The following is a 27859-nucleotide window of genomic DNA, read 5'->3' as shown; positions in this document are numbered from 1 at the left end:
TAGCCTATATACCGCCTTTATCCAAGGCACTTTACAGAGATTTTGCTGTGCATTAAACTCTGGGCAGGAATTTCAGGGAGGCCATGAAGGCCATGGCCGTCGTTGCCCCTCAGTTTGGCCTTGTGCCCCTCCAAATGGCATGGCCTGTGGCCACAGTGGCCACAGTGGCCTTAATGCCCCAGCTGACTCTACCACTTTTTGAGCGGTGGTGACGCCGCTCCTTAGAATGGCCGTGTGTGTATGTCTGTAGCCTGAGGTGTATGCAGGAGTGTGTATCCGTGTATGTGTCTGTAGCCTGATGTTGAATCTAGCCTGAGCATCAATTGCAACAAACACGCACGCACACGCACGCACACGCACGCACAGGTACGCACGCACGCACGCACGGCCATGTGTGTATCAGTGTATATATGAATGTATGTATGTATGTATGTATGTATGTATGTATGTCTGTCTGTCTGTAGCCTAGTACCACTGGTTGACCAAAGAGGGTGCTGTTGCTTCTAGCCTGAAAATCAACTGCAACACACACACACACACACACACACACACACACACACACACACACACACACACACACGGGGAGGGGGGGGGGGGGTCACACACACAAGCACCCCCCCCCCCCCCCCCCCCATATTATTATTATTATTTTTTTTAATATTTGTTTTTAATCTTTTTTAAGTCTTTTTTATTATTATTTTTATTATTATATTTATATTTGTTTTGCTGTTGCGCAGCCTCCACAACCACCGCTCAGTTCACACGGGTGTGATTTTTACTCTGTGTCTGTCTTGCCAACATGTAGACCAGTGTCTTTTGTTGAGTCCCCATTCTCAAACCAATCCAGTATCTTTGATTGGTGCAGGGCTGAGCATGGATCAGATTGTAAATACCAATTTATTTATTTCACAGCAGGTAGTCTTTCAAAGGACCAAAATCTTGTTTTATGTGATGGCCTTCCATCCCTGGCATTTGGCCTTTGTGCCCTCAAACAATGAACAACACCAAAGGCCAAGTGGCCTTGCCCCTAAAATGACGAAATTCCAGGCCTGCCACCCATTCACTTCACACACACATTCATACACCGATGGCAGAGGAAACCATGCAAGGTAACCTGCTCATCGGGTTCCAAGTCCCAAGGACACTTCAACAGTAACTCTGGGGGAGCCCGGGATTGAACTGGGAACCTTCCGTTGCCAAACGGCCACTCTGTATGACATTGTGACAAACTAACTATCTGAAGGTAGCAAAAAGGAACTAGAAAATATTGTTCCTTCGAAACAATTGTGGGCTCGCTTCAAGCCAGAAAACAATGTCTATAAAAGTACAAAATGTCAAGATCGCAGGCAGTGCTCTCTTTGACGTTACTGAAATTAGCTGCATGCATGATTTGAGGCATTTTGTTCCAAAAATGTGTTATGCAAAAGTTGACCCGCTGGTGGCGCTATAACAGGCCAATGTGAGAAGGGAGGCATCTGTTCCTTGACCTAGTGGGAATGTGCTTGCAAGATTTCACGCATATCGCAGGCTGTATTCATGAATTAATTAAAAAATAAAGTGTGCGTGCGTGCGTGCGTGCGTGCGTGCGTGCGTGCGTGCGTGCGTGCGTGCGTGAATGAATGAATAAATAATAAAGTGTGCGTGCGTGCACGTGCGTTCGTTCGTTCGCTCGTTCGTTTGCACTTTATTTATTTATTCATTCATTCATTCATTCATTGAATGAATGCGTTCGTGGAACGAATGCTCACTACGGTCGTCTGTATTTTTTAAGCCCTGGGAAACCCACCTTAACGCCCTCATTAGCATAATGTATGCGAGCATAATCTATGCAAACCACGCCCACACGCATTTCCAAACCATGCCCCTCCCCCAATTTGCATATGTCGACTAAGCTCCTCCCCTTCATTTACATACGGTCGTCTGCATTTTTTACGCGCTGGGGAACCTACCTTAACACCCTCATTAGCATAATGTATGCGAGCATAATGTATGCAAACCACGCCCACACGCATTTCCAAACCATGCCCCGCCCCCAATTTGCATACTTCGACTAAGCTCCTCCCCTTCATTTACATACGGCCGTCTGCATTTTTTACGCGCTGGGAAACGCCACTTAACAGCCTCATTAGCATAATTTATGCGAACCACACCCACACACATTTCCAAACCATGCACCGCCCCCAATTTTCATACGTCGACTAAGCTCCTCCCCTTCATTTACATACGGTTGTCTGAATTTTTTACGCGCTGGGGAACCTACCTTAACACCCTCATTAGCATAATGTATGCGAGCATAATGTATGCGAACCACACCCAAACGCATTTCCAAACCATGCACCGCCCCCAATTTGCATACTTCGACTAAGCTCCTCCCCTTCATTTACATACGGTCGTCTGAATTTTTTACGCGCTGGGAAACCTACCTTAACACCCTCATTAGCATAATGTATGCGAGCATAATGTATGCAAACCACGCCCACACGCATTTCCAAACCATGCCCCGCCCCCAATTTGCATACTTCGACTAAGCTCCTCCCCTTCATTTACATACGGCCGTCTGCATTTTTTACGCGCTGGGAAACGCCACTTAACAGCCTCATTAGCATAATTTATGCGAACCACACCCACACACATTTCCAAACCATGCACCGCCCCCAATTTTCATACGTCGACTAAGCTCCTCCCCTTCATTTACATACGGTTGTCTGAATTTTTTACGCGCTGGGGAACCTACCTTAACACCCTCATTAGCATAATGTATGCGAGCATAATGTATGCGAACCACACCCAAACGCATTTCCAAACCATGCCCGCCCCCAATTTGCATACTTCGACTAAGCTCCTCCCCTTCATTTACATACGGCCGTCTGCATTTTTTACGCGCTGGGAAACCTACCTTAACACCCTCATTAGCATAATGTATGCGAGCATAATGTATGCAAACCACGCCCACACGCATTTCCAAACCATGCCCCGCCCCCAATTTGCATACTTCGACTAAGCTCCTCCCCTTCATTTACATACGGCCGTCTGCATTTTTTACGCGCTGGGAAACGCCACTTAACAGCCTCATTAGCATAATTTATGCGAACCACACCCACACACATTTCCAAACCATGCACCGCCCCCAATTTTCATACGTCGACTAAGCTCCTCCCCTTCATTTACATACGGTCGTCTGAATTTTTTACGCGCTGGGGAACCTACCTTAACACCCTCATTAGCATAATGTATGCGAGCATAATGTATGCGAACCACACCCAAACGCATTTCCAAACCATGCCCCGCCCCCAATTTGCATACTTCGACTAAGCTCCTCCCCTTCATTTACATACGGTCGTCTGAATTTTTTACGCGCTGGGAAACCTACCTTAACACCCTCATTAGCATAATGTATGCGAGCATAATGTATGCAAACCACGCCCACACGCATTTCCAAACCATGCCCCGCCCCCAATTTGCATACTTCGACTAAGCTCCTCCCCTTCATTTACATACGGCCGTCTGCATTTTTTACGCGCTGGGAAACGCCACTTAACAGCCTCATTAGCATAATTTATGCGAACCACACCCACACACATTTCCAAACCATGCACCGCCCCCAATTTTCATACGTCGACTAAGCTCCTCCCCTTCATTTACATACGGTTGTCTGAATTTTTTACGCGCTGGGGAACCTACCTTAACACCCTCATTAGCATAATGTATGCGAGCATAATGTATGCGAACCACACCCAAACGCATTTCCAAACCATGCCCGCCCCCAATTTGCATACTTCGACTAAGCTCCTCCCCTTCATTTACATACGGCCGTCTGCATTTTTTACGCGCTGGGAAACCTACCTTAACACCCTCATTAGCATAATGTATGCGAGCATAATGTATGCAAACCACGCCCACACGCATTTCCAAACCATGCCCCGCCCCCAATTTGCATACTTCGACTAAGCTCCTCCCCTTCATTTACATACGGCCGTCTGCATTTTTTACGCGCTGGGAAACGCCACTTAACAGCCTCATTAGCATAATTTATGCGAACCACACCCACACACATTTCCAAACCATGCACCGCCCCCAATTTTCATACGTCGACTAAGCTCCTCCCCTTCATTTACATACGGTCGTCTGAATTTTTTACGCGCTGGGGAACCTACCTTAACACCCTCATTAGCATAATGTATGCGAGCATAATGTATGCGAACCACACCCAAACGCATTTCCAAACCATGCCCCGCCCCCAATTTGCATACTTCGACTAAGCTCCTCCCCTTCATTTACATACGGCCGTCTGAATTTTTTACGCGCTGGGAAACCTACCTTAACACCCTCATTAGCATAATGTATGCGAGCATAATGTATGCAAACCACGCCCACACGCATTTCCAAACCATGCCCCGCCCCCAATTTGCATACTTCGACTAAGCTCCTCCCCTTCATTTACATACGGCCGTCTGCATTTTTTACGCGCTGGGAAACGCCACTTAACAGCCTCATTAGCATAATTTATGCGAACCACATCCACACACATTTCCAAACCATGCACCGCCCCCAATTTTCATACGTCGACTAAGCTCCTCCCCTTCATTTACATACGGTCGTCTGAATTTTTTACGCGCTGGGGAACCTACCTTAACACCCTCATTAGCATAATGTATGCGAGCATAATGTATGCGAACCACACCCAAACGCATTTCCAAACCATGCCCCGCCCCCAATTTGCATACTTCGACTAAGCTCCTCCCCTTCATTTACATACGGTCGTCTGAATTTTTTACGCGCTGGGAAACCTACCTTAACACCCTCATTAGCATAATGTATGCGAGCATAATGTATGCAAACCACGCCCACACGCATTTCCAAACCATGCCCCGCCCCCAATTTGCATACTTCGACTAAGCTCCTCCCCTTCATTTACATACGGCCGTCTGCATTTTTTACGCGCTGGGAAACGCCACTTAACAGCCTCATTAGCATAATTTATGCGAACCACACCCACACACATTTCCAAACCATGCACCGCCCCCAATTTGCATACTTCGACTAAGCTCCTCCCCTTCATTTACATACGGTCGTCTGAATTTTTTACGCGCTGGGAAACCTACCTTAACACCCTCATTAGCATAATGTATGCGAGCATAATGTATGCAAACCACGCCCACACGCATTTCCAAACCATGCCCCGCCCCCAATTTGCATACTTCGACTAAGCTCCTCCCCTTCATTTACATACGGCCGTCTGCATTTTTTACGCGCTGGGAAACGCCACTTAACAGCCTCATTAGCATAATTTATGCGAACCACACCCACACACATTTCCAAACCATGCACCGCCCCCAATTTTCATACGTCGACTAAGCTCCTCCCCTTCATTTACATACGGTTGTCTGAATTTTTTACGCGCTGGGGAACCTACCTTAACACCCTCATTAGCATAATGTATGCGAGCATAATGTATGCGAACCACACCCAAACGCATTTCCAAACCATGCCCGCCCCCAATTTGCATACTTCGACTAAGCTCCTCCCCTTCATTTACATACGGCCGTCTGCATTTTTTACGCGCTGGGAAACCTACCTCAACACCCTCATTAGCATAATGTATGCGAGCATAATGTATGCGAACCACACCCAAACGCATTTCCAAACCATGCCCGCCCCCAATTTGCATACTTCGACTAAGCTCCCCTTCATTTACATACGGCCGTCTGCATTTTTTACGCGCTGGGAAACGCCACTTAACAGCCTCATTTACATAATTAATGCAGCCTCATTTACATAAGTAATGCAGACCACGCCCCAACCTCATTTGCATAATTAATGCAGACCACGCCCCCCCAATTTAAATAATTACGCTAATTAGCTCCGCCCCCTGCATTCGCGTGTAATTAGCAACAAGACGCGCGCGTCAAATGCATGTTGTGCAGTCTCATTTACATAATTAATGCAGACCACGCCCCAACCTCATTTGCATAATTAATGCGGACCACGCCCCCAATTTCAATAATTACGCTAATTAGCTCCGCCCCCTGCATTCGCGTGTAATTAGCAACAAGACGCGCACGTCAAATGCATGTTGTGCAGTCTCATTTACATAATTAATGCAGACCACGCCCCAACCTCATTTGCATAATTAATGCAGACCACGCCCCCCAATTTAAATAATTACGCTAATTAGCTCCGCCCCCTGCATTCGCGTGTAATTAGCAACAAGACGCGCGCGTCAAATGCATGTTGTGCAGTCTCATTTACATAATTAATGCAGACCACGCCCCAACCTCATTTGCATAATTAATGCAGACCACGCCCCCAATTTAAATAATTACGCTAATTAGCTCCGCCCCCTGCATTCGCGTGTAATTAGCAACAAGACGCGCACGTCAAATGCATGTTGTGCAGTCTCATTTACATAATTAATGCAGACCACGCCCCAACCTCATTTGCATAATTAATGCAGACCACGCCCCCCACTTTGAATAATTAGGCTAATTAGCTCCGCCCCCTGCATTCGTGTGTAATTAGCAACAAGACGCGCGCGTCAAATGCATGTTGTGCAGTCTCATTAACATAATTAACGCAGACCACTACTTTTCCTTTTTTTTGCTCATTAACATAATTAACGCAGACCACACCCCTCATTAACATAATTAACGCAGACCACGCCCCCAACCTCATTAACATAATTATTTATTGAAGGAAGGAAGGAAGGAAGGAAGGAAGGAAGAAAGGAAGAAAGGAAGAAAGAAAGAAAGAAAGAATTTGCCTAAATTTACGGGGTTCTTAACGAGGAGGCAATTAATGAATGAATGAATTAATTAATTAATTAATTAATTGAGGCACGCACGCACGCACGCACCACGCCCACACGCATTTCCAAACCATGCCCTGCCCCCCCCATTTGCATAAGTCGGCTTAATTTACATAATTAATGCGTGCGACACCCACAAAACTCATTACGTTAGGCCCACTCGTTAAGTCAGACTCCTCCCTCTTGTTGAAACCACGCCCACTCGTTAATAGCAGATCTACAAGCTCACAACGCGTCTTGATGCGACGCGTTGTGAGCTTGTAGTTGAAACCACGCCCACTCGTTAAGTTCGACTCCACCCCTTGTATTTGCGTGTAATTAGCACGTCAGCGCGGTGACGAGAACGCTTGTCATGCGGCCTCATTTACAGGAAGGAAGGAAGGAAGGAAGGAAGGAAGGAAGGAAGGAAGGAAGGAAGGAAAGAAAGAATTTGCCTAAATGTGTGGGGTTCTTAACGAGGAGGCAGTAATTACGCACGCATGCATGCATGCATGCATGCATGCACACACACTTTCTTTCTTTCTTTATTTATTTATTTATTCATGTGTTCGTTCATTCATTATATATTTATTTATTTATTTATTTATTTATGTATTTATTTAAATAAATACTCTGTTGCTAGTATCCACAACTTTCCAACATCCCATAATGCATTGCGCAGAAGTTGGATGGAGCTTCCGTGAGCTTGTATGTGTTATTTAATACCAGTAACACGAGAAGCCAGACAGCGAGTTTGGAGACGGTAGCACGCTGCAAAGCGGAGTTATGGCTCTTTAAAGCCCAGCCGATCGATAGGCAGACGCCTGGGGGGGGGGCGGAGTCCAGGGGCGGAAATAAATAAATAATTAATTACATAAATAATCAGTCTCGGAAACAGTCAGTCGGGAAATAAATAAATAAATAAATAATCAGTCTCGGAAACATAGTCGGGAAGTAAATAAATAAATAGATAAATAAATAATTAAACCAGTAAGACTCCCTAATATATACTGACTGCGTAGCGATTTGCGTGATTTTAGGGCAAAATCTGGAGTAGTGTCCAAAAATGGGTTTTAAAAAATCGGCCTGAAGGTGGCGCTAAATGGGACAGATCCATGTTGATGACATGAGTGTAGAGCAAGTGTGTACCGATTTGTGTGATTTTAGGCCAAGATTTGTAGGAGCAGTGTCCAGAAAGAGTTTCGGCCTCATGGTGGCGCTAGAAGAGGAGGGCCATGTGAGAATCGATGGGTGGAGGGCAAGGACTGTCTGTGCAAAATTTGGCACGGATCGGGTCAGCGGTTGCGGAGATATGAGCAGGGCAAAAGTGTGACGGACAGACAGACACCTGGTCGAGGTTTCGATAGTAACTGCGACCTGACGGTCGCAATTTATCAGTCAGTGGCGGCGCAGTTGGGCCTGGTGTGGAGACAGGGAAATAATTCATTCAATAAATGAATAAAGCTCCTTTTAGTTGAGCTTGTACCAGTGAACTGTACTGTCATGAAACTTGTCATAAAGTCTTCAATCAATCACTCGATAAAGGGATCAATACTGCATTAGATAAATAACCCACATTTACTCAAAACAGCTGATCCACAAGCCCACATGCAGCCTTGTAGATCGGCTGTTTTTATTGTTTTAGTTTTTAAATTGTTTCCCCCTTTTTTCCCCCTGACTTAGTCTTTTCTAGGATCACCTTTTAGTTGAGCTTGTACCAGTGAACTGTACTGTCAATGACACTGTATACCTATGACAGTCCTATATCAATAATTAGTTCATTCGTGAATGACCTCCCTGTGGAAATAAGCCAAAAACATTACTAGGATCTCCTTTTAGTTGAGCTTGTACCAAATCATGTTTATTACGTATCTATCTATCTATCTTCCTAAGTCACATGCATTCACATTGCACTGAACGAACGCACGCACGCACGCACGCACGCACGCTGCGCAGGTCAGCTCAGCTCAGCAGCTGGCTTTTTTTTTTTTTGTTTTTTTTTTTGTAAAGCTCCAGCCAGAGTCAGGCGCCGAGGTGGGGGGACGGCACCAAGCCGGACTTGCGAGCCCAGGCAGCGGCCGAAGGCCGCTGCCCCCCCCAACCCCCTGGAAGTGCGGTAGACTGCATGCCTCTAGAACCTATCAGTAGGTCCCCATCCATAGACGGCGCTGTAGCCAAGGAATTCTCCCCCAGTCACTCACCTGACACACCAGGAAGTGCAGTGCACCAGTCTGTGTTGGAGAAGCAACATGCATGTTGCACTGCTGCTGCTGCCTCGAGGTAGGAATCACTCATACAGTATGTGTGTTCACTAATCATTGCTATAGAGTGTTTGTTCAGTAACAGTGTTAAACGGCTCTATATTGTGACAGGAATCGTTCCCACCGAGTCTTTGTTCACTAACAGTGTTACAGTGTGATATGAAAGAATCCACATGAGGGCAGTGTTTCCATTCTCAACTCACTGCAGTTGAACAGAGGGCGGAACCCAATGCAATAACAAGTCCTATTATTTAGAAAGGAGTCACGTCAATGTCAGCATTTCTTTTCCCTCTCTTTTTGCCAACATTTTTTAAATCATTTTTTTAAAATCATTTCACAATGTAAAAACAAAAATCCTTTTGAGAAAAATGTAATGACCTATACACAGTATCTATAGGCTGTGTCTGTGTATCTGAGTGTATTATGTATTTTCAAAGCGAACGTTTGTAACTCAAATTTTGCTTCTGGGGGGTCCCTGGAACTAAATATTTTGAGATGGGGGTCCGTGGCCAAATAAATATCATTTTGGGGGTCCTTCACATGAAAAGGTTTGAGAGCCACTGACATAGTAGTCTCTCAAGAACAGACTAACTGAGCTCCAGTTAAGTGAAAAGGACCTTTTCTTTGACGATGGCTGGCCAGATTGCTGACACAGAAACATAGGTTTTTCAAAAAACCTTAGAAGGATTCAAAAGACACGTATAGAATCTAATTTTCAAAATGTTTCAAAAATAGCAGATCTACAAGCTCGCAGCGCTGTGAGCTTGTGCTATTTTTCAATAGTTAAAGCATTCAAAAATTCTAGGCCTAAATTTTAATTATGATAAAAACACTTGCGATATTCGTTCCGTTCGAGTTTTAATTTATCGTGAAATCGTCCTCCGTCATGCACTGGGATCAATTTACCTTTTATTTGTCGAGCTGCATATCCGGTACCATTTAAAACACTCTATTGCAGGGGTCTTCAACGCTTTCAGGCCAAGGACCCCTTAGTTGAGAGAGAGATGAAGCAGGGACCCCCACAACCTGTTCAGAGATTCCATATAGTTCAGTGTATTTTGGATTCATGTCAATTTGTGTTTTCAGATATTTAACCATATTTCACTCTGTACTTAGTCTGCTCTTTTTCCCCTCTACACCAAAGCTCTTTCCTGAAAATGGCCCATCTACAAGATTGTGAGCTTGTAGATCTGCTATTTTTGGCTAAAGTTCTCGGAATATGGACACTAGGGTTCAAGTGGTTAATGTAAAAAAGGAGAAAAAACTGTTTCTATCAATCAAAGATTTGGAGGACCCCCTGTAGTAACTCTGAGGATCCCCTAGGGGTCCCGAACTCCCTGTTGTCGACCCCTGCTCTTTTGGTAAAAACGTTCTATAATATTACCTACTTGATACAGTCTTTTTTTTTCACTTTATCAAATGTCTTTGGCAAATGTTCCGCCCCAGGATAATTGATTTTCATTTGATGAAATTTTCGCATCATCCCATTCCTACCTAGCGCCAGGTTGCGGAGTGACACTGGTGGATCCCAGAGCTCCAGCAACAGTCCACAGCAAAGCGTCAGGTTGAGGAGAGAAGCCGGTGCCCCTACCCCGCAGGAGGCCTTGAAACGCACCCTGAAACAGAAGCTGCATGAGGTCAGGAAGAAGCATTGTTTAGATTTGGGGGGTTAACGTAAAGGGGTACTGTCACCTAAAGGGGTTGAGGGGCAGATTACACTGTGACTTGATCTCTTTAAATGGTCTGAAACAGTCTGAAGCTCATGTCACAGTGTGATCTGCCCCTCGCCCCCCAACAACAGCTGACCTGTACAGTAAGTAGTCATACAGTCAGGCTATACAGACAATTAATTTGATTGGCTTATATTAACTTGTTTTTTAAGATGATTCTTTAAGTGACAGTAACCCTTTAGGTGACAGGCCCCCTTTAAGATAGATTAAGCTAAAACTAGCAGATCTACTAGCTCACAAGGTGTCGCGATGCAACGCGTTGTGAGCTTGTAGATTTGCTGGTTAATTAATTTAATCTATTAGTTGATTTATATAAAACTAGTCCTGTGCCCGGGGTTGTGTGATTAGTCTCAGAAGTAATGTTGGATAACCCAGACCGGTGCCCGTTGGGCAGAATAGTCACCGTTGACCACTTGTGCAATCAATACCCGTTGTATCCGTCTGTCTGGCTGACACTCTTTTATACCCATATATGGTGTTCCATGTACAGGCCAGTCTGTGATGTCATCTCCAAATTTGGGCACTAGTGTTGTCAGTCAGTGATGTCAGTTGGGCATTGTTACCATTAGTATCAGTGATGTCAGCATGACAGACAGTCAGACGGCGGACGGACAGACAGACAGACAGACAGACAGACAGACATTTGGTAAATTAATAGTTTTAGATTAAATAATTCCTGTTATGTAAAAAAGATAAGGACACGCTTTTCGATTCATTGAAAACTGTATCAATAGGATAATTGCTGTTGCAGCTCTAAACTCAACCTAGATGTTGTTCATCGATCTACGATTTCTCTAGAGCACGGCCAGGATATCGCTGCATAGGATATCGCTGCCTGTCGGAAACCGAAGGACCACCACACACGTGATGAGGAAGTCGTCCAGAGTTTCTGCTCTGCAAGATGACCTCACTCCAAGGCACATCCTCAGGAACATTTTGCAGACGGGTGAACATGGCGGTTTCTCATTGCTTGCATCAGATTTAGATTGTGTTTGTTTTCTCCGTTCCTCTAACCCTGGCCTCTTTGTTATGTCATTCAGAGCCTGAGGTGTCTCTCCTGGTCCAGGAGGAAGCTGTGGGGAAGGAGCCAGAGCCTGCAGCTACTTCCAGCGTGGGCAGAAGCCGTCGCAGGTAAGCTGTGTGTGTCAACTAGGGCATTCACCAAATATTCGAATATCAAAGTCACTATTTGACGTTTTTCACCGAAGTCGAATATTCGCTTATTTTTATTTTTGTATCGTTTTCTCTTAAAAAAAAATATATAGTTTATAAAGCTTGGCTAGATAGGAAGTAATAAGAATGAGTTGTCAATGCCCCTGGTGGATGAATTTGTTAATTTGAACCAGGGGTTCTCAAACCTTTTTTAGGCCGTGACCCCCAAAATAAACATATTTGAACTGGGGACCCCCACCCTGACAAGCACTTGGAATGTAGGTATTACATTTAATGTGACTCGGTTCCGCAGATAAATATTGTGAAAATAGCAGATCTACATGCTCACAACGCCTCGCAGCATGAGGCGTTGTGAGCATGTAGATCGGCTATTTTCACAATGTTCGCCTCTTGCGTACTTAATATTTGACAGTTTGGCCAGTCCTGTCGAATATTCGACTATTCGAGTACTTTGAAGTCGAATAAATCGAATACTAAAAATCACTATTGGTGAATGCCCTAGTGTCAACCATAGCTCCTTTTCCACTACAGGGCTGAACTAGAACCCAGAAGTTTCAAGAACCTATGAAGTTCCGGGACTATGTTCTGCTTACGTTTCCATATAACCAGACCCAACCGGGAAGGTAAAAAAACAAAACAAAAAAAAAGTGTTTGTAGTCAACAAAAAACAGCCGAGAGCAGCTTCGCTGCTGGCCCTGTCCATGGGTTCCCAGAACTCAAGTTTAGTACTACCTCAAGAGCAGGACCGAAAAAAAAGGTTCCAGGAACCTTGTCTGAAACCGGGCAGTGCGCTATGGAGACTAAACCACAGCCAAAAAAAATAGGTTCAGGTTCTGGTACCACCTTGTTGTTGAAAAGGGGCTCATGCATATAGTACTGTATTTCTGTCAGCAAATCCCTACCCCTATCTGTGTCTCTTGCTATTCCCATTGGTTCATCAATGCTTGTGTTTCAGTTCTAGGCTGTCGGATTTGGAATTTTCCAGTGTGACTTTGGCCGCCGCAGACCAGTCGGTGAGGGGACTGAGCAGAAAGAGACCAACTCGTGTCTTGGATGTAACCGCGTTTGAGAAACGACTCAATCTAGGTGATGGTAAGGTTTAAAATGTACCAATGAATTATGTGCCTTCATTCCCGCATGGTTGGTTCTTGTCCCATTTAGACCTGAAAAAAACTACAAACTAAATCCTCATCCAAGTTTTCTGAAAAACGTCTAATACAAATTACAACAAAATGAATAGTATTGATACAAATACATATATGTAAACATATTTGTACAATGTACATCTCAAAAGCGTAGAAACAAAAAAGCTTGCGCTTATTTCCATTGTTGTCCATCCATCGCGCCACCGAGAGTATCTGTTCAGAGAACCCCAGACTTCCCTTTCCTGATGCGGTCCTTGCGTGCAAAATGTGTGTGTAAATGGAGTGAGTGCCACGTGTTGGGGCGATCTTAACACATGACATAAGGTCTTACTGTTGACACTAGTTTACTCTTACCTCAACCTGTGTTTCACTCTTGCTGTTGCTGCTATGACCTGAATTTCCAAGGCTATGTGCCTCAGGAACATTTTGCAGACAGGTGAACTTGGTCTTTTCACGTGTTTGTTGAGACTTGATTGATTGACCATTTGTTTTCCAAGTGTTTCCCTAACCCTTGCCACTATGGTCATGTCATTCAGAGCCCGCGGCGTCCCTGGAGGAAGCTGCGAGGAAGGAGCCAGCGATGACTGCAGCTGGCAGCATCAGTCCTAGGTAGGCTGTCGACCATGACATGCTCAAAATTGTTGGGAATTGGATTGGGATTTGGGAATATCAATATTATTGTATATCAATATTGTGATATGAGGCTATATATTGTCTGGAATTTAGTAGGCTGCATTACAGTAATGTCATGTTGTGTTCTTGCTTTTTACCCACATAGTGTCATTATCCAAAATCTCTTTATCTTTGATCAAAAATATCCTGCTTTAGTTTAGATTGCCCAGCTCTAGGAGCGAACATCTAATGATTAGATTAATGTGTGTCTAGTTTTTTTTTCCTCCTCTGAATATATTGACACATTTCTTTCTGTAAATCCCTGACGTGTTAATTTATTTGCTTGTGTTTCAGTTCTGGGATGTCGGACCTGGATTTATCCAATTTTACCATGGCCGTCGCAGACCAGTCGGTGAGGGGACTGAGCAGAAAGAGACAACCTCGTATCTTAAACGTCACTGCCTTTGAGAAAAGACTCAATCAAGGTGAGGTTAGAGGTTAACCACTGATCACCACTTTCACTCCCTTATGGTCAATTATGACATTTTGTTATTTAATGCAGTGGTTCTCAACCTTTTCAGGCCGCGACCTCCAAAATAATCACATTTGAACTGGGGACCCCCCACCCACCCCACCCTGACGAGCACTAAGAGATGAGGCATTACATTTTGTATAACACAGTTCTATTGTGAAAATAGCAGATCTACCGCATTGCGAGGCGTTGTGAGCATGTAGATTGGCTATTTTCACAATTTCTGCCTCTAATATATGACAATTTGGCCAATGTTTAACTTGTCATTTTAGAGGTATTAAAAAGTCCTTAAATTGCCACTTTAGAAATGTGCATACTATTTACCCTCTATACACTTAAAACTTCATATTGGTTTGTTCACTCATTTCATCATTAGAAAAACCTTGATTCCCGGGGGGGAATCAGGTGGAATACTTCAGCAGAAGGGATAAGGAATATGAGCTTGAGGTCTTACAATTAGGGCTTGGTGTTCTTACGACACAACCGCAAACATGACTGCTGTAGTGTTAATGAAGATTTTTTCGCATACGTTTTCTTTTTACCTGGTGTTTCTGTTTGCAGACATTGAAGATAGACCAGCAAGAGAGTCTTCACCCTCCTCTTCAGCCTCTACCAGTTTGTCAGGGTAATGGGATATCTAACGTCATCGTAATTTTCCTACGGTTAAAAGCTTCTCTCAGATCCAGGCATCCAACATACTGTATGACTTCATATTCACATACATAGTTCCCCTGAGTGCCCTAATTTCAAACTGGCTATAATATAGTACGATTATTTTGTTCGGTCACAATTATTTTTGGTTAATTGATCCATGTCGAAAGATTTTCATACATTTTCAAAACATGGCAAAAACCATTTTAACATGGGATTAAATATTAGTCAGAAACCCTGTGGAATTATTGTTTACAAAGCCTAAAAACACAATGGATCATTATGTAATTGTTGTTTGTATTAAACAAATAAATACAAATACAGTTAAATTAAACAATTAATCGTCAAGTACAATTTCATGATCATAGCCTTACTTATTGTCTAATATCTTTTGCAGTGAAACATTAAGCTTGAAAACACCATACATGGATGCTCGCACTGAGAAAAAGTCGCTTCAGAGAAAGGCACCTCAGCACCGCCAGTTCAGCGTGGAGGCGTTTGAAGAAGGTGTTAAAAGGCAGAGGGTTGGTGACGCTGGTAAGTGTCTGGTGTTGTTGTATTAGAACCTGGGCCAGCTGCTGGAAGGAATATAGCCTGTTATGTGGTATGCATTGGAGCCACGGGCATCTCTTTTCATGGTATGTCTCTGTAGGCCCAGAGGCCTTCTAGTGTGTTGTCTGGGGCTAATCTCACAAACCTCACTGGCAAATGTCTTGTACTTGCCATTAGAACAAGAACCTACCTCAACCCGTTAATCATGTATAAAAGAATTTAAATATTTATAGCCATTGGATCGGGCTGAAACCCTGCCCAAATACGCAGTTGTATGTACTAAACATATTCTATTGTAACAAAGTTAAATAGTTTTAAGTGGGTTCCAGACGGTATGTGGTCACCGCCTCCAAGTAATTCATTTTCAATGAGAGGCGGGCGGCTATTTCGGCCGCGCAGCGAAGTTTAGAGACGGCGAGGCAAGCAGGCGCAGTCCCGTCAAAATCCCCGCGAGCGTGCTCGTTCGTGCATGCGCACGCGGGCGGTGAGAGATGGATTGTGTTCATCTTTGTGATACCGCGCTGCATTTACTCGCTGAGCGAGTGTGTTTGTCTCGCGGTCCCCGCGGATCCAAGCGGGAGCCCCTGTGGCAACCGCTGCCCGTCTGTAGAGCGCCTATTACAGTATAACATAGCTTAATAGTATATTACTATAGTATAACATAGTTTAATAGTATATTTCAGTATAACATATTTTAATGGTATATTACAGGGATTACATGTTATTATAGGGATCTATGCAGAGCCCTATGACAACATGCTTTGTTTTGGTATGTTTTTGTCTTGTTTTGATTACTTTTCAAACATATTATTGTAACTAAGGACACGTACAGTATATACTGTAGGATAGGCAGTAATTATTAGCTCTATAGCTTCAGCCTATTCCCTTTGATCACTTCAGACAGTGTTTCTTTTCTTTTTCCTTTGTGGTTGTATGATTTGTAAAATGCACGACACTGTGAAAGATGATCAACTAAACTAAATATACGTCATCGACTGGCCACATGAAGCCATGTCATTCTTAGACCCCATGAAGTTTGATACCACCACTAAAACCTGCTTTCCTGTTAATGTTCACCCTCTCAGATGTGGCAACTGGCGGAGTGAGTCGGCTCCTCAATAAAACCGAATGCGCTGATGGCCTTACCCTGAATCTGAGTGATGCTGGACCTGAATGCACCAGTAACCTCTATGTCGACCATCCCACCGCCCTTTACGCCCAGCCATCCGTCATGGGCTCATGGGCAGCCATCACTGCCGCACAGGACAAAGCCACGGCCCTGGCATCGCAGACGCAGAGAGACACCGGGTGTGAGGCGGAGGGAGAGATGAGCCAAGACGAGCAAATGGAAGCGGAGTGCAGCGAGTCGATAAGAAAACGACCCGCCTCTTATCCTCCAGCCGAGGGGGAAGAGCAGGTCTCTGCGGAATCTCGACCCGAAGAAGAAGAGGATGCTGCCGCAGCTCCGTCTCAGCCAGACGAAGCGGAGTCTCAGACCAAAGACGAAGCAGTGCAGACAAACCAAGAAGACAAACCGGTCAAGACCGAAGACGAAGCAGTGGAAGTGCAGCCTGAAGAAGACAAACCGGTCGAGTCCCAATCAGAAGTAGAGGCAGAGTCCCAACCAGAAGAAGGAGTCGTATCCCAAATGGATGAAGAGGCAGCAGAGTCCCAACCAGAAGAGGAAGTTGGATCCCAAACGGATGAAGAGGCAAATGAGGTGGCCCCTGATTCCCAATTGGAAGAAGAGGCCCCTGAGTCCCAAATGGACGAGGAGGAGCCAGAGGCCCCTGAGTCCCAAACGGACGAGGAGGAGCCAGAGGCCCCTGAGTCCCAAACAGACGAGGACGAGGAGTCCCGACCAGAAGAAGTGGTCCCCGCACACCAAACGGAAGAAGAGGCAGTTCCTGAATCTCAGTCAGAAGAGGAGAACGGGAAGCCAGAAGCTGCGATGGAGGGAACGCCGGGGCAGCTGTCACATGTTGCAGAGAAGGTCGGTCACAGGGCCTTTCGCTCTGAAGGTGGTGGACATGTGCCCGTTGCAGTGGATGGCGGAAGGGACTACAGGAGCTTGGGGGCAGTACCCAAGGCCACAGAGGCTGGTGAGTGAGCATGTACAAGAAATGTTTCTGTGCTCTCACACTATGGATGTGTGATGCCACTGTGTGTCATTTGTTAGTATTGTATTAATTTGTATAGTAAACTACTGACACTACCTACCTGTGTAAAATGATAACAAATCACACACAGTCCCTAAGGCATGCAAGGCAACTTGAGCTTTGATATATCAAGTAAAAGGACTTGCGTTTCTTCACCTGTAGACTGGACGGGAGACGCGTCTGCAGGAGACGGTCCGAGTGAGAGGCACAGTGGTCCCCCTCCTGATGGGCCAGGTACTTCTGCACAGTTTGCTGAGGACCCTGCAGACCAAGAGGACCCTGCAGACCAAGAGGACCCTGCTGCAGACCTAGAGGACCCTGCTGCAGACCTAGAGGACCCTGCTGCAGACCTAGAGGACCCTGCTGCAGACCTAGAGGACCCTGCTGCAGACCTAGAGGACCCTGCTGCAGACCAAGAAGATCCTGCAGAGTCAGACCAAGAGGACCCTGCTGCAGACCAAGAAGATCCTGCAGAGTCAGACCAAGAGGACCCTGCTGCAGACCAAGAAGATCCTGCAGACCAAGAAGATTCTGCAGATCAAGAGGACCCTGCTGCAGACCAAGAAGAGTGGGAGGATGAAGAAAATGATGAGACTGAAGGTTGTGTGTGTGTGTGTGTGTGTGTGTGTGTGTGTGTGTGTGTGTGTGTGTGTGTGTGTGTGTGTGTGTGTGTGTGTGTGTGTGTGTAAATTATTTGAATATAATAGAATTGTTTTATTGACTTGTTTTCTAATGTCCTTTAGAACTCTCCATGAAGACTCCTACATTCGTTCGAGCCATAAGGAAGGGTGTGGTCAATAAACCACGGTCCTCACCTACTATGGGGCTTAAAGATGTTCAACCCAGGCAAGTTAAACTCACTAACCTGACTCCGCCAGATGGTGGCAGCAGTCTGAGACCATCTGAGACCGCTCGGGGAGAGTTGATATCACTCCCAGTCCGGACGAATCAGCGGCAGCTACGAGGTGGATTCTGGGTGTAACGTCATGCAGACAGGCCAATATGTGTGGTTGGAGTTGGCACTCCCAGACTGTGATAGACAGACGGCCCCATCCAATCACCTGCAAAAGAACTTGAAAAAAATGGCCCGCCCCTTACATCGGGTCTGCTCGAGCAATCCCAGATGGTAAAAGTAGGGCGGAATATGCAGTATACGCACTACTGCCACCATTCAGAGTCAGGTTATAAATAGGGATGTCCCGATACCACTTTTTTGCTGACCGAGTACAAGTACGAGTACTTCATTTTGAGTACTCGCCGATACCGAGTACCGATACGAGTACAATTAATGATACAAAATGTCTTTAAATTTCTTTTTTTTTTATCAGATGTTCCTCACTTTCTGGCTGTATATAACACATTACATTGCATTGCTTTCCCAGAACATGCCACAACTGCCACACATTTCACTTTTTTTTCAGGTTTAGCCCATGGAAATTCCTGTACTGTGCATGATCTTCTAGATCTGCTATGCTCAAACATTTTGTATTTTTACTTTTGATACTTTGAGAGAGAGAAAGGCGAAGTGGCAGAACACACAGGGTACTCGGGCGCTTTGTGAGCAGTATCGGACGAGTACCGATACCGGAAAATAGGCCGGTATCGGGGCGAGTACCGATACCACGAGTACCGATACCGCATCCCTAGATAAACTCACTGTTGCAGCAGAAGATGCATGTCATTGTCATTAATCACATGAGTTATAAAGCTTGCATGGTGTGAGTGTTTTGAAAGTATGGTGTATGACAAGAACATGTAACCCATGCTTTCTACTGCTGCATGGTGGAAGATTTTCTAGTGCAAGACAACTTCTAACTTGAAATGAATGGCAGTTCTAATGATCTGGATTTTTTTTTAAACATCCAGTTTCTTCATTGACATGATGGTGCCGCTTTAACATGAAGTGACATATTGATTATTTAAATGTACTTTGTTCCTTCAGTATTGAAGATGTGGTTCCAGTTAAACCAAAGAAGCGCACTGCGAAGACGGCTGGACAGAAAAAGCAGGAGCCCCCCTCCATTTTCACCAAGAACTACTGCATGGGCAACTTCAAACACTTTGCTAAGACCAAGGTTTCCTCGGACGTGTACCCTGTGGTTAAACAAACGTAAGTAACTATACTTATACAAGTCTAAAGGCCAGTCCACACCAATGCAACTCCTTGCAACAAAAACTTTTGAGGCCATTTTAGCTATGTTATTTAATATAATGTGGTAAGACTCGAAATTAATACAGCCAGTCCTTAAAGTGTTCGAATACAAACTCTTGAATTGAATTAATGTGAACTGCTGCATCATTTCTGTAGTTCTAGTAGATTAACAGGATACGAAGGAGGATTAAGAGGATGCAGATTTAAGGGAGAAGTGGTGAAATAATTGTACTATATTCAGCAGCTAGTTTGTCACATTTTTCTTACGGTTGTCAAGGTAAGGTGACAATAAAAGTATGCCTTGTCAGCTGTTTACACCATACATATTTTTGTAGATCTGCTATTTTCAGAGTGCAACACCCAAGCACAACCAAACATAAAATTACTTGTTTTTTTAGTTCTACTGGATCTCTTCTCCTCTAGTCCCTCCATAACATTTTAGTCTACTTTCGTTGGCGAAAGTATATCTCAGTATTACTCATACTCATCATAGCTTAGTTTTTATTTAGGTTTTATTTAGTTTTCGTCAGTGAAAAAAGGTAGTCAACAAACAATCAACACTGGTCTACCGTCACTTTCAGTTAGCGCTTGATGTATTAATTCTACTGGAACTGATAAATGGGAGGTTAACTTGGAAGCTTCCTGGGTTAATTCCATCTGCTCCTCCCAGCCCATGGCACAGTGTAGGAGGCTTCCAAACAGGAAATTGCAGGTGTTAAAATGTTCTGTTTTCCCTGTTTGTTTAATAGAATGGAGAAGTTCTTTGACCGGATGGTGGAAGACTTGGAGACGTATGCCAAACATGCCAAGAGGAAAACCATTGAAGTGGAAGATGTTATCCTTCTGCTGAAAAGGTGTGTATTGAGTGTATTGTACCATATTAAGGGGAGGACCAACACGTGTCCTGAATATTTGCTGTTCAATTAGACAAATCTCTACAGACCAATATGTGCCAACCCAGTGTTTTCTTCCCCTATTTAAATTATTTTGTTTAAGACATATGGTTGCCCTTTCCAAGCCCATGCCAAGCAGATTTGTTGAACCACATTGGCACCTTCTCCCTCTTTAAAATTCTGTGGCTGACTATATAGGAGTCTTCACAGTGTGCATATGATTTCTCACAACAGCAATATGAAATATTGTTTTGCCTAACTAACATTTATAGTTGGGGAGTCTCTCTGTGTTGCACACACCGAAATGTGTTTGATAACCAACATTAAAGGCTGTAGTGTACTCCGCAAATATATTTCATCAGCAGCAACATTGAAGGGCCTGTTTCTGGGACCTTTTAATTTTGAGATGACATGAGATTCCCATTTTGGTGTGTGTGCCCCCCCCCCCCCCCCCCCCCCCCCATCGCCTTTCTTTTATCAGGGTTCCCACGGTCATGAAATTCCTGGAAATATTTTGAAATTAGAAAAATATTTTTCCAGTAGTGGAAAAGTTTTGGAATTGATCAAGGGTCCTGGAAGGTCCTGGTCAAAATAACTATGCATTGTCTTTCGTTATAGATTTCGTTAATACTGAAATGACAAATTAAACATTGGCCAAATTATCAAATATTAGAGGCAGACATTATGAAAATAGCCGATCTACATGCTCACAACGCCTCGCAACGCGAGGCGTTGTGACAACTTGTGAGCATGTAGATCGGCTATTTTCAAAATAAAACCGTGTTATACAAAATTCCTCAACTCTCTTCAAATATGATTATTTCGGGGGTCATGGCCTGAAAAGGTTGAGAACCACTGGCATACACTACCTGTCTTTGGGCATTGCGCATAGGAGTAAGCGACTCGTTATTGAGCTGAATTATTGTTATATAGTCCTGGAAATCGGGTTAAATATTCTGGAAAAGTTTTGGAAATTAATTGGTAAAGATGTGTGGGAACCCTGTTTTATTCATGTTTGTCTATGCATGTGTTGGTGTCTTTGCTCTCTCCAGACAGGGGCATGTGACTGACAAGGTGCCAGTGGAAGTCCTCATAGAAAAATATCTGGACATGGGTGCTCGGAAACAACTGATCCCTTGTGCCTCAAGTGGGAATGTCGTCTTCCCCAAGAGTCTTCCCTAAGCTGGGAACGCTGTTCGTAATTGTCGTGGGTTTTTTCCCCTCTTTGGTTTTTAAAGCTTTAATAGTTAAAGCTCAATTTTGTGATGGCTAATATTGCTATATAGCTGTGGTTCTCAAACTTTTTTATTTCATTTTATTTTTTTCAAGGACCCCCAACTCAGAGTTGCAGAACTGTAATGGTCCATTTAGAACCCCATTTAGCAGCACCATAATGGATAAAAAAAAGAATGGTTTTGTTTTGTATCTGCCTTTGTTTCAGAGACATGTTCAGCTTGGCAAACATTTGTGCCTTTTTTCTTTTTTTTTTTCCTCCAATGGTTGTGGCCCATTGAAAATAAAGGTTTATTTTCATTGTCAAACCTAACCTCAGTGCCTGGACCTGGATGTTTTTAATACCCTTTGGTCATTTAAACTTTCTCCTGAATATTACTCATCGGTAGCATCGGTGGATTGAGGGATACCAGTAGTGCTCCTTTCTTCATGAGGTTATTATCTCTGCTAAATTCACGATTCTTTGTATTATGAAACCTAACAGACTATATTAATATTAATGCTAATCTTTATTGTCCACGAAAGATTATTTGTCTTCAGCCTCAAAAACGACAACTTGCTGCCCCAGCCCTGTGGAATGCACAATAGAGATTCTGCTCTGGTATCCAGGGAGAGTTTGTGCACAGCTTTTCACGGACCGATGGATAATAATATAGAGATAATAATGTAGCATGCACTGAATGACCAAGATCCATTTACCTCTTGTGACCTGTAACAAAATATACACTGCCATCAAGTGGCCACTGGGTGTATGTGGGTTTAGAGTGACTTGTGCTGTTTATGAATGTGGACTCGGACTGTACTGTACATACTCCATAAACAGAACCTATAGAAAAACAGTATAAATTCATGTCAACAATTCAACAGCCAGGAACTGTTTAGGTAGGAGATTCTTCAAGAAAACAAAACCTAAATATTTATTTGTGTTGGCTTTCCTGCTGCTCTGTAGCACTCCCCCAAGTCACTGAGGATGTCCTGTTAGATCTTGTGTGTGTGTATGTGTGTGTGTGTGTGTGTGTGTGTGTGTGTGTGTGTGTGAGTGAGTGTCAGAATGTGTTAATGCACAATAGGAGGGGAGAATCTCAGGCTGCCTGACTGCTCAGATAGTCCAGGACAGTAGAGTTGGTAGAGTTGTGTAACTTGTCTTGTTGTGATTGACACAAACACCAAGCTGCTCATTCTGAGACGAACCCTCCTCCTCTTCATCGTTGATCCTCTCCACACACCAACTTATCAAGGTAATAATATGACCAATGCACTGCTTCAAATTCATACTTCGATACCTTTCTGAATGATACATTTGTTTGTGTAGACTTATATTGATTGTGTAAAGTGGGGACATTTCAGTCCTGTCACTGTGTTTTGCAACTGCTTTCATCCTCATGTAGAATGAATGATAAGAGATCACAAAGGAAATATACTCAACCCAGTAAAGCGAGCAATTCAAATTAGAATTATGATTACTATTTGAAGCATGCACTGACTAGGGCTGTCACGATATGACATTTTACATGACGATTAATTGTCACTCAAATAATTGGCGATTATCGATTTAATTGTGTTTTTGTCGTTGATGATTACATTTCTGTTTAGCTTTTAGGCGTTGAAGTTGTACATGGTAGATATGACACATAACCTAAATATACAAATAAATTACTGACATATTTGACAACCTACTACCGTATTTTCCGGACTATAAGGCGCACTTAAAAGCCTTTAATTTTCTCAAAAAACTACAGTGCGCCTTATAGTCCAGTGCGCCTTATATATGGATCATTCATTGACATTGACATTCCCTTTAGCACAGCTCCATCTGTTGGATGCATAACGCAACGGTAGCGTCTATTATGTGCGCCTTATAGTCAGGTGCGCCTTATATATGAAAACAGTTTGAAAATAGACCATTCATTGACAGTGCGCCTTATAGTCAGGTGCGCCTTATAGTCCAGAAAATACTGTACTTAAAACTTTGATAGTGGAAATAGCCGATCTACAAGCTCACAACGTGAGCTTGTAGATCTGCTATTTCCACTATTTCGGAAATTTTTCAACATTCACGATTATGACAAAATAATTGCGATAATGTCAAATAATCACGATTAGACGATTATGTAATAATTGTGACAGCCCTAGCACTGACTCCACTGAGCTCCAAACAAGTCCACAGTAGATTCACACAATCTGCAAAACCACCCCTGGCGAAACAGGGCTCTATCTGCCTTTTTTAACTGCACTATAGTCCAGTCATTTTAGGCCAAAATTTGTCCAAACCTAGAACAAATTGCAATAGTAGCAAACTCAACTGATTTTGTATCCTCAATATGTCCTTAGTGAGGGAAAAAAAGTCCCAAGGAATCCCACCGGGGCAAAGTTTTGAAAACGACCTATCTACCTTCACTTACTATACACTACAATATAAAGGAAAAAATGACTGAAAAAAGATCTGCTTTAAGTGGGATATGAGGGGTCAAACTAGGGGTTTTTAATTATTCTGAATCCATTGCAAGCATTTGTTTTGCATGAAAAACATTCCTTGGGCTAAAAACGGACCCCAAAAGACTGAAAATTGATGAAAATTGATGAAAATTGACGTTTTGAGTGGCCATTTCTGGCCCAAGGAATGTTTTTCGTGCAAAACAAATGCTTGCAATGGATTCAGAATAATTAAAAACCCCTAGTTTGACCCCTCACATCCCACTTAAAGCAGATTTTTTTCAGTCATTTTTTCCTTTATATTGTAGTGTATAGTAAGTGAAGGTAGATAGGTCGTTTTCAAAACTTTGCCCCGGTGGGATTCCTTGGGACTTTTTTTCCCTCACTAAGGACATAATGAGGATACAAAATCAGTTGAGTTTGCTACTATTGCAATTTGTTCTAGGTCTAACCCTAAAATGACTGGACTACTACTAGTATAAGCCACTATCCTGGAAACATTTTCAAATAGACTTAGATTTTAGAAAACAGAGAGTTAAGGAGTGCATCTGTTTGGCTGTAGAGTAAAACATCTCCCAGGAAAGGTGCTCTTTGGTAGTCAGGTGACAAAATTGATGCAAAAAAAGTTAGACCAAGGCACTCTTGAGGGACAGTTAAAAAGCCTTTATTTTAGGGCTAATGCATGGAAAGAATAAAACATTCACACATAATGCCTTCTTCAGGGTGACTGAGTCACCCTTTAAAGGACAACTTTAGTTTTTTTACAACAAGGGTTCATATTTTAGATTGTAATTAGAGAAAAGAAAAAGTGAGGGTTAAAATGTTTTCATTTGCTTCGTTCTATTGTTTTATCGCGTTTACCGTGTTAAAATGTGGGGCATGCGTACGCATTGGGGCATGTGTACAAGTGGCTAAATATGTCTTTTTAGAGACAATAAGCCAGCAGTTTCTTTATTGCCATTTACAGTAACACTTCTAGCCCCCATAAGTCACATCCAACCAAGAAAGGTTGCGTTGTATCTTGGGAATGGACTTATTCTGTGTACAATGACATATTTAGCCACTTGTACGCATGCCCCCAACCACTGAAATAAGAATCTCTAAAACAATAGAAAGAAGTAAATGAAATAATTTGAACACTCATCTTTTATATTCTTTAATTACAATCTAAAATATGAACCCTTGTTGTAAAAAACTAAAGTTGTCCTTTAACTGTCCCTCAAGAGTGCCTTGGTCTAACTTTTTTTGCAGACTTAGATTTTATTTTATCTTCTACACTACAGGATTTAGCAGGTCACACAATGGACCATTGATATGCATCCAGGGTCATTCCTGTGTTAATTCATTCTTTTGACACCGGGCAGTGGGCAGCTTTTTTTTAGGTGTTTTAGGTTGTTTTTGATCGATGCACATGCGCGCATTGTGCTCCTGCTCAAAAGACTGCCCGTACCGCCGTGGCACCCTGTGCAATGAGCACTGCACCACTAGTCCTAGACCCTCCTATTGTGCTGTGCTTTTATTATGTAATGTTTGAAAACATAATCAACCACTTTGAGTCTGAAACAAAGTTTTGCTTTTAATTCCAGACCATGTCGCTTGAAGACCACAGCAACCACTCCATCCACAATGACACTCCGTGGTACACAGAGTGCACTCTCCACCTCAACACAGATGACCGGCGCATTGCACTCTTCCTCCTCTACCTGTTCATCTTCACGGTGGGCCTGTTGGCGAACACTGTGGTCGTCTGGGTCAACTGGCGCCGCCGCCACTCGGCCAACGGGGTCCTCTTCTGCATCATCAACATGAGCCTGTCGGACCTCATGGTGATCGTGGTTTTGCCCTTCTTCATGATGGAGGTGACCATGGACCATGTGTGGTTGTGGGGTCACTTCCTCTGCAAGGTCACCAACCTCATCTACCTGGTCAGTTCCTACAGCAGCTGTATCTTCCTGGCCTTCATGACCCTGGAGCGTTACTTGTCCCTGACCAGGCCTTCATCTGCCACCTGCTTCCCTGTGGTGGGCCGGCGCCGCTGGTTGCTCTGCGGAGGCCTGTGGCTGCTATCCTTCCTCCTGGCACTGTTGGAGAATGTTCATGTGGACCTCCTGGAATGGGACGAGCCAGGCTGTTACGTGATCCCGCAGCAAAATTACACAGCGTGGTACGCAGTGATTGATTTTTCCTTGTTGGTGTTCCAGTTCCTGGGCCCTGCGGCCGTCATCATCACCTTCAACATCCTCATAGCTCGTGCGGTTCGCACGGCTCCGGATGTGCAGGGCCGGCGAGAAGTGTGGCTGGTGCACGTTTACTCACTGGTGTTTTTGTTGTGTTGGCTGCCATTCCACCTGGTAAATATAATGATACTCATGGAATTCCTAAGTCTCTACGGAGACGACAATAACCCCTTTAGTCTTTTTAGCTGTAATACGTTTGAGGTGCTCCAATACTCACACACAGTGTTGCAGGGTTTGAACCTCTTCCACTGCATCGCCAACCCCATTCTCTACAACTTCCTTAGTAAGAGCTTCCGCTACAACCTGATCAATACAGTGATGAACTACCTACCCAGAGAGGAGGCTGGGGTTCCTAACATGGCTGACACAGGGGGGAAAGAGGCCGGGAAGCAGCAGAGGATAAGCGACGTGAGCACCAGTCACTCAGATGTTGAATCGTAAGAAGTCCAGTGATGTAATTGGTAGAATGGGACATCTGTCATATCTATGCAAAAATACAGTTCAAAGACTTTCTCTAAATGATAAAAAACCTGTGGAAATGAAAGTAACATTCTGTGGTAATCTGAAGCCACGTTGTCTTTGATGCCTCGGAAATGCAGAGGCTGTAGATTATACACTGTATTATGACGTAGTAGTGTCTCCTTTCCAAGACTCATTGTACCGTTTGTTGTGTAAGAATGATGGGCTTACCATCAGCTTCCCCTTATAATACATCATGTTTTGCTTTTCAAGACATCAGAATGTAGGAGGAAAGAAAAAAATTATTTCCCCCCACTCCCACAGGAACTCACAACACCAGTGGGCCAGTGCAAGATAAGACCTTTTTACTATTTAGCCATTTGCAAATGTGGAAATGTTGTAATTAATATTACTATTAGTATTTTAGACTACTTAACGTAAATCATTACGGGTGTGAATGCTGCTGTATAACACACAAGCTTGCCTGTATCATTCAATGAAATAACCTCAATGTGATCCAGTTTAACTGGGAAATGTAAGCAACTGTTGTAATTTGCTGTAGTTGCAGTACACTATCTCGCTTTGTGTTGCTTTGTGAGGAAGTCCAAGCTGATCCTGTGACTTCCATTTCAGCTGCCAGGGTGAGTTTCTTTCCACCTCTAATGACAATGTGGACTTGTTGATAAGAAGAGGGAGAACGAGGACGCAAGCTCATGTATCTGTCCACACCTGGGCTTAGAGAGGTCACAAACCTCTGGAAATGATGAGTGTAGAATACTTCAAATGCAAGGCATAAAGGGGACCAGAACTGATAGATACAGAGATCTCCATGGGCATAAAAGGGACAAACACT

The 27859-nt window shown here is 43.7% G+C and overlaps 2 protein-coding genes across 2 annotated transcripts; both read left to right on the top strand.

The window, feature by feature from the left end:
* Window positions 1–19334: 19334 nt before the first annotated feature.
* LOC308280891 (centromere protein T-like) lies at window positions 19335–22011 on the top strand (the record flags this gene model as incomplete). The annotated part of the gene is made up of 4 exons (XM_080755200.1): window positions 19335–19354; window positions 19542–19709; window positions 20501–20605; window positions 21697–22011. The coding sequence occupies 4 exons, from the start codon at window positions 19335–19337 to the stop codon at window positions 21824–21826; spliced, it is 423 nt and encodes a 140-aa protein (XP_080611326.1). The 3' UTR covers window positions 21827–22011.
* Window positions 22012–25899: 3888 nt separating this feature from the next.
* Window positions 25900–26988, top strand: LOC308280892 (G-protein coupled receptor 182-like; the record flags this gene model as incomplete). Its single annotated transcript, XM_080755201.1, has 1 exon — window positions 25900–26988. The coding sequence occupies one exon, from the start codon at window positions 25900–25902 to the stop codon at window positions 26986–26988; it is 1089 nt and encodes a 362-aa protein (XP_080611327.1).
* Between the last annotated feature and the right edge of the window lie 871 nt (window positions 26989–27859).

The sequence above is a fragment of the Nannobrachium achirus genome (assembly GCF_963921795.1).
Source record: "Nannobrachium achirus genome assembly, contig: SCAFFOLD_542, whole genome shotgun sequence".
NCBI lineage: Eukaryota > Metazoa > Chordata > Actinopteri > Myctophiformes > Myctophidae > Nannobrachium > Nannobrachium achirus.
The sequence above is the reverse complement of the archived record's forward strand: the minus strand, read 5'-3'. Positions and strand labels throughout refer to the sequence as shown.